We start from the raw sequence: 12,601 nt of genomic DNA, 5'->3' as shown, positions 1-12,601 counted from the left end.
TGTACAGTCTGTGTGTGGTTTTACACATGAACGCGGGCATACACTCGATTTAGTGCTCTCGTATGGTTTGTGTGTTTTTAATTTGGACATTTGCGACGCTCTGTTCTCTGATCATATGCCGATCTTGTTTGATATTCCCACGCAGTGTCCAGTTAAATTGTGCGCTCAGCCCCAACGCTCTCGCATGTTTAATTCTTCGTCTCCTGCTCGGTTCTCCTCTATTTTTTCGACTCTTTGTGATGATAATTCTGCAGCCTCTGTATGTCTGAATACTGAAGAGTTGGTTTCTGGGTTCAACTCTATTTGTTTACAAACACTGGACACGATCGCGCCTTTCAAATGCCGCCGCTCTAAAGCAACGCCTCAGCCCTGGTTGAATGACGTCACTCGGGCTGCCAGGCGCGTATGTAGAAGAGCAGAGAGAAAATGGAAAAAAGACAGGCTGCATGTGTCCTTTGCCATTTTTAAAGAAAGCCTGTTTTCCTTTCAGATGACTGTAAAAGCAGAAATGAATATATATCTATCTCAGATTATATCTTCTAACTGTAACAACCCCAGAGTTCTGTTTAAAACTATTAACACTGTCATTGATGCTCCCAAATCTGTTGGTTTTGATGCTTCTTTTGAATTCTGTGAAAATTGTCTCCATTTTTTCACTGACAAAATTGTGTCAACTAGAGCCAGTCTATCTCAGCCTTCATATGACCCTTCTGTTCCTCTGCATTTCTTTTCTGTTTTCCATCAGTTTGAGCCGGTGTCCTTTTCTTTTTTAAGTGACACAGTTAGTCATATGAAGCCCTCTGGTTCTCCTGCAGATGCCCTCCCACCTCGCCTGTTTAAGGAGGTACTTGCTACTATTGGATCAAGTGTCCTTAACATTATCAATAGTAGCCTCTCTTCTGGAATAGTTCCAGTAGAGTTTAAACATGCAGTGGTACGACCTCTACTTAAAAAACCCAGCCTCGACCCCTCTCTCCTCTCTAACCTCAGACCTATCTCTAATCTTCCATACATTTCCAAAATATTAGAGAAGGTTGTCTACAGTCAGTTGTTGCCCTTCTTAGAGGATAATGGTATCACTGAGCTGTTCCAGTCCGGTTTTAAAGCCCTCCACAGCACAGAGTCAGCGCTTCTAAAAGTTTTTAACGATATCCTCCTGTCCACTGATTCTGGTAAATATGTTGTCCTGGTGCTTTTAGATCTGTCTGCTGCGTTCGACACCGTCAACTGATTCCGGTCGTACCTAACCGACAGGAGTTTTTGTGTAAAAGTAGACAGTTTTATGTCGTCCACAGCTCCTTTACCACATGGGGTCCCTCAGGGCTCAATCCTTGCCCCAATTTTATTTGCGCTTTATCTTCTCCCCCTTGGTTCTATTTTTAGGAAGTACAGTATTGCATTTCATTTTTATGCCGATGATTGCCAGATTTATTTTCCCATGGCACAAAATAACACGGTTCAACGTCTTATTGACTGCCTGCACGACATCAAAGTCTGGCTTTCAGCTAACTTCCTGAGCCTAAATGAAGATAAAACAGAAGTTATGTTGTTTGGTCCAAGTCGCTCTCCCTCCCCCAACGTTGACCTCGGCACTCTGACCCCGTATCTCAGCGACTGTGTCACAAACCTGGGGGTAAAGTTTGACTCAGATTTGAAATTCGAAAAACAAATCAGCAGCGTCGTTCAAAAAAGCTTTTATCAATTACGCCAAATAGCGAAAGTGAAACCGCTTCTATCAAGACATGATCTTGAGAAATTAATCCACGCCTTTATCTCGACTCGTCTTGACTACTGTAATGCCCTGTATGTAGGCATTAGCCAGGCCTCCCTCGCCCGCCTGCAGCTCGTGCAGAACTCTGCTGCTCGTCTGCTAACACAGACCCGCAGACGTGAGCACATCACCCCTATTTTAGCGTCCCTTCACTGGCTCCCTGTGCGTTATCGAATCAATTTTAAACTCCTTTTATTTGTTTTTAAATGTCTAAACAACCTCGCGCCAACCTGTCTCTCCGACCTCCTTCAGCCTTACTGCCCCACCCGATCCTTAAGATCAGCCGATCAGCTGCTGTTGACGGTCCCTGACACAAGGCTGAAGCTTAGAGGTGACAGAGCTTTCGCCGTTGCTGCTCCCAAGCTCTGGAACGACCTACCCCTGAGTGTTAGACAAGCCTCCTTTCTTCCTGTTTTTAAATCTCTCTTAAAAACATACTTTTATTCCATGGCTTTTAACACTGAGTGATATCCATCCTGCAATGGCGCCCCATAATACACCTGCTGTGAACCTGTTTTTATGTTTTTATTTATTCTATTTTAATTATTTATTTTTTATCGTGTTCTGTTTGTGTTGTGTTGTGTTTGCTCGGTACTCGTTTTATCTTTTAACCTGTTCATTGTACAGCACTTTGGCTACCCCTGTGGTAAATTTTAAATGTGCTTTATAAATAAAGTTGATTTGATTTGATTTGATCTTAACATTGCAACACATGCCAATACGGCCGGGTTAGCTTACTAAAGTGCAATTTTAAATTTTGCACGAAATATCCTGCTGAAAATGTCTCGGTGTGATGACGTCAGCGCGTGACGTCACGGATTGTAGAGGACATTTTGGGACAGTATGGTGGCCAGCTATTAAGTCGTCTGTTTTCATCGCAAAATTCCACAGTATTCTGGACATCTGTGTTGGTGAATCTTTTGCAATTTGTTCAATGAACAATGGAGACAGCAAAGAAGAAAGCTGTAGGTGGGAAGCGGTGTATTGCGGCAGGTGTTGTGCCGGATAACGCACCCCCGCCGTAGAATGCACCCCCTGACTGTTGTGCCGGATAACACAGCCGGTGTTTCATTGTTTACATTCCCGGAAGATGACAGTCAAGCTTTACCATTGGCGTGTGGAGAACTGGGACAACAGAGACTCTTACCAGGAGGACTTTGAGTTGGATACGCAGACGCGGTACCGTGAGTACGCATGCAGCTGCGGCTTCCAAACATTTGATCGCTTGCCCGTACGTGCGTGCCGCTATGTGCATGTCACGTATGTAACTTTGGGGAAATATATGTGCTGTATGAACTTTGGGGAGGTGAACGGTACTTTGGGCTGTGGGATTTAGTGTGTTGTGCAGGTGTTTGAGTTGTATTGGCGGGTTATATGGACGGGAGGGGGGAGGTGTTTGTTATGCGGGATTAATTTGTGGCATATTAAATGTAAGCCTGGTTGTGTTGTGGCTAATAGAGTATATATATGTCTTGTGTTTATTTACTGTTTTAGTCGTTCCCAGCTGAATATCAGGTCCCACCTGCCTCTCACAGCATCTTCCCTATCTGAATCGCTCCCACTGCCCTCTAGTCCTTCACTCTCACTTTCCTCATCCACAAATCTTTCATCCTCGCTCAAATTAATGGGGAAATCGTCGCTTTCTCGGTCCGAATCGCTCTCGCTGCTGGTGGCCATGATTGTAAACAATGTGCAGATGTGAGGAGCTCCACAACCTGTGACGTCACGCTACTCGTCTGCTACTTCCGGTACAGGCAAGGCTTTTTTATCAGCGACCAAAAGTTGCGAACTTTATCGTCGATGTTCTCTACTAAATCCTTTCAGAAAAAATATGGCAATATCGCGAAATTATCAAGTATGACACATAGAATGGACCTGCTATCCCCGTTTAAATAAGAAAATCGCATTTCAGTAGGCCTTTAAAAAAGTTGAACAAATGACTACTTGCTGCATCTGAAGTAAACAAGCTACAGCAATACTCGAGTTACATAAATCACATAACATGTGGAACTGTCAAAAAGGAGAGGACTTAAAGGGGAGCCTTGAGGAACGCCTCGATTATGTAAAAACACATTTGGACCCCAGTGTTTTAGGTTTGCTACCAAGGTAAAAATGTCAACGCAAGGATCTGACAATGTGTTTACAGTGATCCAAGTTCCTCTATACCAGTGTTTCTTAACCATAGGGCCGCCAAAAAATATCAGTTTCTCAGCTGTGGTCCGTATGGGTTGTAATGCAAATTGTCATCACTTGTGGCAGTAATGACAATATCAAACCAACGGAAGAAGTCTGGAGCTCAAGTCATACAAACGTTTCTTAAGCGCAAAAATGATGACTAAAGCGTTAAAGCTGTATTTTCTTATGCACTTTAGTTTTATTGACAGTTAATTTAAGAAACATATATATTAATATTATTTATTTCGGTATTTATTTTAGCACTGCGTAATTGTATGTAAATTAATTCATCATCAGTTTTTTTCTGAGTACCTTATTTTGCAGTATACAGTATCTGATTCATATTTATTTTTGTAATCAGCCTGACCTAAGCCTTGATAATACTCTTTGTAATTAACACATATCATTTGACAAGGTTGATCCTGTTAAACTTTATAGGTTATTTGTAATTACTGAATAGTATTAAAATCAAGTGTACGATTACTAATTTGGTGTTAATATTTTAGTGGGCCCCTTTTGGGGTGGAAAAGTTGGGTCCCAAAGTCAAAAAGGTCAAGAACCCCTACTCTATACAACAGAAGCACGCCAGTGTTTTTAGGAACTTGCTGCAAAAAAAATGTGTCTCCCAAGTTTTGAACTGACCTTTGGGGGTCATTCCCAGGCCAAATTTGGCCCCCAGTTGAATAGCCCTGCAGTGGGTCCTTAAAAGAGTGTAGAGCTCCTCACATTAGAGAATCTTTGACCAGTGTGTTTGCTGTAACCTACAAAAAAAACACCACGTTCTCCCATTATATGGGGGATATTTGTGCAAAGAGCTCCTGTCATATAGAGCATCTTTGACGAGTCAGTTTGCAGCACAGTAGGTCCAAAAAAACATGGTATATATAGGATCTTTGACTAGTGCGTTTGCAGTACAGTAGGTCCTAAAAAACATGGTATATATAGGATCTTTGACTAGTGCGTTGGCAGTACAGTAGGTCCTAAAAACATGGTATATATAGGATCTTTGACTAGTGCGTTTGCAGTACAGTAGGTCCTAAAAAACATGGTATATATAGGATCTTTGACTTGTGCGTTTGCAGTACAGTAGGTCCTAAAAACATGATGTATATAGGATCTTTGACTAGTGCGTTTGCAGTACAGTAGGTCCTAAAAAACATGGGATATATAGGATCTTTGACTAGTGTGTTTGCAGTACAGTAGGTCCTAAAAAACATGGTATATATAGGATCTTTGACTAGTGCGTTTGCAGTACAGTAGGTCCTAAAAAAACATGGTATATATAGGATCTTTGACTAATACGTTTGCAGTACGGTAGTAAACAGTAAACTACGGCCCGCGGGCCACATCTGGCCCATTGGTCTTTTTGATTCGGCCCGTCAAAAAATAAAACAGAATTGAGCAAATTGTGTAATAATTAGGACCACATTAATTGTCCTGTAGTACCAAGTAATTCCACAGAGTGGCGCAATGCCAGGTGTTTGATAAGGAATGGACAACTAAGTTATTTTTCACTGAAGACCGGTCAGAGGCTGGTATGTCTTATTTTGCCAAGAAACCGTCGCGGTTTTGAAGGAATACAACGTGAGTCGTAATTTCTCCACCCAGCACGCTAATTATGCAAATATCCAGTTAATGCAAAAACGGAATACAATGATTTGCAAATCCTTTTCAACCCATATTCAGTTGAATATGCTACAAAGACAACATATTTGATGTTCAAACTGATAAACTTTTTTTTTTTTTTTTGCAAATAATCATTAACTTTAGAATTTGATGCCAGCAACACGTGACAAAGAAGTTGGGAAAGGTGGCAATAAATACTGATAAAGTTGAGGAATGCTCATCAAACACTTATTTGGAACATCCCACAGGTGAACAGGCAAATTGGGAACAGGTGGGTGCCATGATTGGGTATAAAAGTAGATTACATGAAATGCTCAGTCATTCACAAACAAGGATGGGGCAAAGGTCACCACTTTGTCAACAAATGCGTGAGCAAATTGTTGAACAGTTTAAGAAAAACCTTTCTCAACCAGCTATTGGAAGGAATTTAGAGATTTCACCATCTAAGGTCCGTAATATCATCAAAGGGTTCAGAGAATCTGGAGAAATCACTGCACGTAAGCAGCTAAGCCCGTGACCTTTGATCCCTCAGGCTGTACTGCATCAACAAGCGACATCAGTGTGTAAAGGATATCACTACATGGGCTCAGGAACACTTCAGAAACCCACTGTCAGTAACTACAGTTGGTCGCTACATCTGTAAGTGCAAGTTAAAACTCTCCTATGCAAGGCGAAAACCGTTTATCAACAACACCCAGAAACGCAGTCGGCTTCGCTGGGCCTGAACTCATCTAAGATGGACTGATACAAAGTGGAAAAGTGTTCTGTGGTCTGACGAGTCCACATTTCAAATTGTTTTTGGAAACTGTGGACGTCGTGTCCTCCGGACCAAAGAGGAAAAGAACCATCCGGATTGTTATAGGCGCAAAGTGTAAAAGCCAGAATCTGTGATGGTATGGGGGTGTATTAGTGCCAAAGACATGGGTAACTTACACATCTGTGAAGGTGCCATTAATGCTGAAAGGTACATACAGGTTTTGGAGCAACATGTTGCCATCCAAGCAACGTTACCATGGACACCCCTGCTTATTTCAGCAAGACAATGCCAAGCCACGTGTTACATCAACGTGGCTTCATAGTAAAAGAGTGCGGGTACTAGACTGGCCTGCCTGTAGTCCAGACCTGTCTCCCATTGAAAATGTGTGGCGCATTATGAAGCCTAAAATACCACAACAGAGACCCCCGGACTGTTGAACAACTTAAGCTGTCCATCAAGCAAGAATGGGAAAGAATTCCACCTGAGAAGCTTAAAAAATGTGTCTCCTCAGTTCCCAAACATTTACTGAGTGTTGTCAAAAGGAAAGGCCATGTAACACAGTGGTGAAGTTAATTATTTGCAAAAAAAAAATAAAGTTTATGAGTTTGAACATCAAATATGTTGTCTTTGTAGTGCATTCAACTGAATATGGGTTGAAAAGGATTTGCAAATCATTGTATTCCGTGTATATTTACATCTAACACAATTTCCCAACTCATATGGAAACGGGGTTTGTATATTGTGCCACCGCGCTGCCCTAGTAATAATATTACGCTTTTGTAATAATAATAACTTTGACGAGGGTTGAAAACGCTCACCTTTCAAATAGAGCAGTGACTTTCAAATACTTGTTCAATTAAACCCCTGCATTGCTTTTAATGAACACTTAGGCTTACTACGCTACTGTATTTTAATGTTGGTCATTATGGTGGTACTTAAAGAGCCAAGTTGGTGAAAAAAAGTTTGAGCACCACTGAAATGGAGGATTTGTTTATTTGTGGTACAACCCTGGAAAGGGCTGTTGTTTACACTAAGGGTGTGCGCATATTTCCGTCCAGCAGGTGGCACTGTGGCTCCTCCCTCCAAGATGGGGGGGGGGGGGGGGGGGACAGCCCGCCCCTTCCCACAGTCCGGCCGGCCCCCCTCCTGCCCACATCGAGCAGCTCAGGCGTTGTTTTCCCTCCCCCTGCCTGGATGATGAGGTACCGCACCGGGCTGAGGACGCAGCCAGCAGCCGCAGCATCGTCGGCGGAGGCGGACATGCGGACGGCGACCGGCGGCGGCCACCAGGCTCACCTGCAGTGAACCGGCGAGGATGGCGGGGGGCCGGAGGGGACTTGTGGCCCCCCAGAACACTTTTTTGGAGAATATTGTCAGGCGGTCGAACGGTAAGATGACCGTCGCGTTGTTACCCACTTGAGCTGGCAGGTGTGGAGCGTCGGCACGTCAGCGTTAATTAAGGCCAATTAACCGGTTTGAAGCGGCTCATTAGTTTAAAAAGTTGGTGTTCGAATGACGACGCGAAAAAAATCGGGAGATTTTAAAAAACAAACACACCCGAAGAGCGTTGACTTATTATATACAATTAGCACGAAGAGACTGCAGCTTTCTAAAAAAAAAAAAAAAAAATTCAGCTGACTTGTGATTACGTAAGATCTCCTGGAGGATTGATTAGGGAATTTTATGGACCAGAAATAAATCGCCTGCAAAATATAATTGAGGCGCCGAGAAAGGTCCGGAAAGAGTGAGAAGGTCATGGTTGGTTTAAACGTCTAAATGCATTTTTAATTTCCTGCATAATTACACGAGAGAGGCTGAAAAAAGTCTCTCACGTCCCATATGGGGATAATAGTGCACTGATCAAGCATACTGTAGGCCCTCAAGGTGCCAAACATGCACCTCGTGGTGATGATGATCACACTCTCAGGTACGGGAGGGAAGGGATTCATATGGAGGAAGTGGGGGGTAATCATTTTGCAATGTGGTCTGCTGAAAATGATAGAAAGCGCCCACTCTATGTAAAATTGTTATTTCCCCAAAACACATTTTAAGATATTCAACACTCTACTGCCATCTGCCGGCTAAAGCGGATAGTGAATATTTCAAATTCGTTACGTTTTATGTGTCGGGTAAACAGCGAAGAATAGTGCCGTTCGAAACCCCGTCCCACTATAACTGTTGGAGTGATGCATTCCGTTCCAACTACCTTTTGTTTGTCTTCAGTGAAAAGTCAAGATGAGGGCTGAACATACAGTAAAATACAGGATCCTGACACCAAATTATCATTATAAACTCTCTAACAATTGCAATAAAGTGCACACGATGACACAGCAAAGTGGTATCCATATTTAATACCGAAGTAGTGAAATGAAGTGAAGTGAATTATATTTATATAGCGCTTTTCTCAAGTGACTCAAAGCGCGTTACATAGTGAAACCCAATATCTAAGTTACATTTAAACCAGTGTGGGTGGCACTGGGAGCAGGTGGGTAAAGTGTCTTGCCCAAGGACACAACGGCAGTGACTAGGATGGCGGAAGCGGGAACCCTCAAGTTGCTGGCACGGCCACTCTACCAACCGAGCTATACCGCCCCAAGTATTGAAGAAGTATTGATACTGTATCGTAAGAAAGGCTCATACGATTTTGAAATACCCTACATTTTCCGGGCTATACAGCCGCACCCACTTAAATTTGAGAAGAAATAAATACTTTTACATATATTAGCCTCACCGGACTATAAGCCGCAGATATATACCGGTATTAAAGATTTTGTAAATGTTTATTTACATACCTTAATTGTTTCTAAACAGTGGCTGTAACAAGGCAGTAAAACGGCTGTTCAAACAAAACAGAAGTCATTGCCATGGACCCACTCACTGCGGAAGTGAGCTCTCCAATATTGATAATTCCACGGTGACGTTTTAGTAAATTTACGAAACTGAAACAATACAAAAAAAAATGCCATTGTAAGTTAATGATAGTACCACAGACACTTGTAAATGTGTTAGCATATTTGCTAATGCTAACAATCCTAGCATGTACAAATATGCATGAAAACACTCCTGCAAACATCACACACAGGACGGTTTAGTAAGTATGAATTGTTTTAGTTATATTGTAAAACTTACAGTGGTTAAAGTGTCCGCCCTGAGATCGGTAGGTTGTGAGTTCAAACCCCGGCCGAGTCATACCAAAGACTACAAAAAATGGGAGCCATTACCTCCCTGCTTGGCACTTTGCATCAAGGGTTGGAATTGGGGGTTAAATCACCAAAAATGATTCCCGGGCGTGGCCACCGCTGCGGCTCACTGCTCCCCTCACCTCCCAGGGGGTGATCAAGGGTGATGGGTCAAATGCAGAGAATAATTCCGCCACACCTAGTGTGGGTGTGTGACAATCATTGGTACTTTAACTTTAACTTAACAAATGTTGCTAGGAGTGATGAAGGAATCCTTTAAGCAGCAACGCTATGGACGGTTATACTTCCGATTCAAGGCACAAAACAGGAAGTACATTTTCAACCCGCGGCATCTGCAGTGAGCAAACCCGTTCAAAAGATGGCACCATATAGCACAAACAATAACACACCTCTCTCACTGTTGGTGTTATATGAAAACTATTTGTTTAATACAAACCATTACGGCCGTTTGCGAAGAAAAATCCATAAATTAGCCGCACCGTTTTATAAGCCGAAACGTTGAAAAAAAGTAGCGACTTATAGTCTGGAAAATACGGTAGTTGTACTTTGTCTCTACTAGGGCTGCAACAACTAAGCGATTAAATCGATCATAAAAATAGTAGGCGATTAATTTAGTCATCGATTCGTTGGATCTATGCTATGCGCATGCGCAGAGGCAATTTGTTTACTTTTTATTTTATTTGTTTATTTTTATTGTTTTATTTTAATAAACCTTTATTTATAAACTGCAACATGTACAAACAGCTGAGAAACAATAATCTAAATAAGTATAGTGCCAGTTTGCCGTTTTTTTTTCCAATAAAATACTGGAAAGGATAGAAATGTAGTTTGTCTCTTTTATCCGATCATTAATCGATTAATCGAAGTAATAATCAACAAATTAATCGATTATCAAATGAATCGTTAGTTGCAGCCCTAGTCTCAACTCTATTAAGCATATGAAAACATGACAAAGTAAACACTGAAATAACAATTTTTTCACTACAGGTGTGAGGAAAATGATCAGATCTTAGATGCATCGTTATCTGGACGTGGCCGATTCTGAATGGATCGGATAATTATCCAAGTTGAAAGAATATATATATATATATCAGGCATGTGATTTTTCCGTCTAAAGTCGGAATTCCGTCTTTTTTAATCTCGGGGGGGAAAAAAAATTATCTCCCGTTTTTCTTTTTTTTTTTTCCGACCCTAAATCAAGATTCGAGACGTAGTTTATATTACGCCGTAGTTGATTGGTCGATATGTTCCTTGTGACCAATCAGGACATCTGTTATGAATGATGACGTTAATATCGTCATCATTCATAATGGTTATTACCGCCATTTTCCATATGTAAACGATGTCGGTTCTCGAGAGAAAGGACGCTTTACGAGTAAAATAAATTGATAAACATGTCAAAAATAAGTTTCGATGGGACTGGATGGAAAGGGAAATCACTGATACTGTTGGGAAGAAGGAAGTTACGACTTTGTTCGGTGATTTTATTCGGAAAATCGATCGTCCCGGAAAGGTTTTGTGCACGTGGTGTCGTGATAATATTGACTATGGATCACGAGGTTTCAAGGCCTTGGAAGTACATGCGAAACGCCAAAAACATATGAAACAACTTGAAGCAAGGAAAACGAACTTTTCACTAGCTGGTACTTTTGGATGTCAACCGAAAGTGAGCAAACCTTACGGACTTCATCCTTTGTTTACATCGACAACTGCCGTAGACATCGAGAGGAAAGATCCACCCAAACAACCCACTTCAGTTGCAGACAGGGTTGTTAATAATGAGGTAAGCTAAAAAATATTTGCTTGCGAAATACGCATGTTTGTTTTAAATATTAACCAATTATTGCTTTGCGAAATATAAATGTTTTTTTCTAAAAATATATATATTATGAAATTACAGAAATTCAAAGAGTCGCATTATTGATTCCAGTTAACAATTTATTTGAAATAAATTTGCATATAATACTATTTTGTAATATTAAGTTCTTATGTAGTCTCTTGAAACAATATTGTCAGTGGTGTAACAATCTTGTTTCATGCAATATGTCAGTGTTCTCACATTATTATTATTTCCTATTTTCAAATATGAGTAAACAATACTAAACATGTTTAATTATTTTCATAAATTTATATCCTATTTTGGCGAAAAGAATGAAATGTTTACATTTGGTATTTTGTTATATTTATAACTAAACTTGTAGGCAATTAGGCATATACATTAAAACTGTGAATTGTTATTAGTGGTTATGTTAGGAATTGGTAGGGTGGATCCCAAGGATGCAGAGACTTATTGTGTACAATAGCTCTTCCTTTTATTTAGGAGGAAGCACAAAGTAGCAAAATAAAGGCGATGGTGGTAAACACAACAAAACACACCATGTAAAAAAAACTACTACGAGAGATAACACACAAACTAAAAGCGCTAGACAAGGCTAGGAAAAAATACTTCATGAAAGAAGTTAATATAAAACAAAGTACAAACTAAAAACGCTAGACGAGGCTAGGAAAACATACTTCATGAAAGAAGTAAATAGATAAACAAAGTACAAAATGAAAACGCTAGACAAGGCTAGGAAATATACAGGCAAACCTGATATGAAGGGCACACGACGAACTAGTGAGTTCTCTGGCAAGATAAACAGGTAGCAAGCAGTAACAAAGTTCCGGCGCTCACAGGCCGTCAGCAGCCAGGTTAAATAGGCTGCTCGTAATCAATGTCAGGTGTGTGCTGCTGCCTCGCACCAGCTGCACTCCATACTGAGGATGAGAGAGAGAGTGAACATTGTGTGCAAACAACAACAGAAATGAACAAGGAGATTTCAGATTACCACAGTACCCCCCCCTCAACGGACGCCTCCTGGCGGCCTACCTGGTTTGTCTGGAAATCGAACGTAAAATTCCTTGATCAAGTCCTTGTCAATTATAAGCGATCTAGAAATCCATGACCGCTCCTCCGGGCCGTACCCCTCCCAGTCTACCAGGTATTGGAAACCCCTGCCCCTTCTTCTCACATCTAAGATGGTGTTTACTGTAAATGCTGGGTGACCTTCAACCAGCCTGGGTGGAGGAGGC

General features: G+C 41.3%; 1 protein-coding gene across 4 annotated transcripts in view; it reads left to right on the top strand.

Moving 5' to 3' along the window:
- The first annotated feature begins 7,552 nt into the window (after positions 1-7,552).
- The window catches only part of kcnh1a (potassium voltage-gated channel, subfamily H (eag-related), member 1a), a 135,635-nt gene continuing 130,586 nt past the window's right edge, over positions 7,553-12,601 (top strand). For all 4 annotated transcript variants that reach the window (XM_061965726.2, XM_061965718.2, XM_061965708.2 and 1 more), the window contains exon 1: positions 7,553-7,717. In XM_061965726.2, the coding sequence (XP_061821710.2) occupies positions 7,645-7,717 (73 nt within the window). In that variant the 5' untranslated portion in view covers positions 7,553-7,644. The remainder of the gene's footprint in view (positions 7,718-12,601) is intronic.

Source organism: Nerophis lumbriciformis, linkage group LG02 (genome assembly GCF_033978685.3).
Source record: "Nerophis lumbriciformis linkage group LG02, RoL_Nlum_v2.1, whole genome shotgun sequence".
Classification (NCBI taxonomy): Eukaryota; Metazoa; Chordata; class Actinopteri; order Syngnathiformes; family Syngnathidae; genus Nerophis; species Nerophis lumbriciformis.
This window is presented reverse-complemented; position numbering and strand designations above follow the sequence as displayed.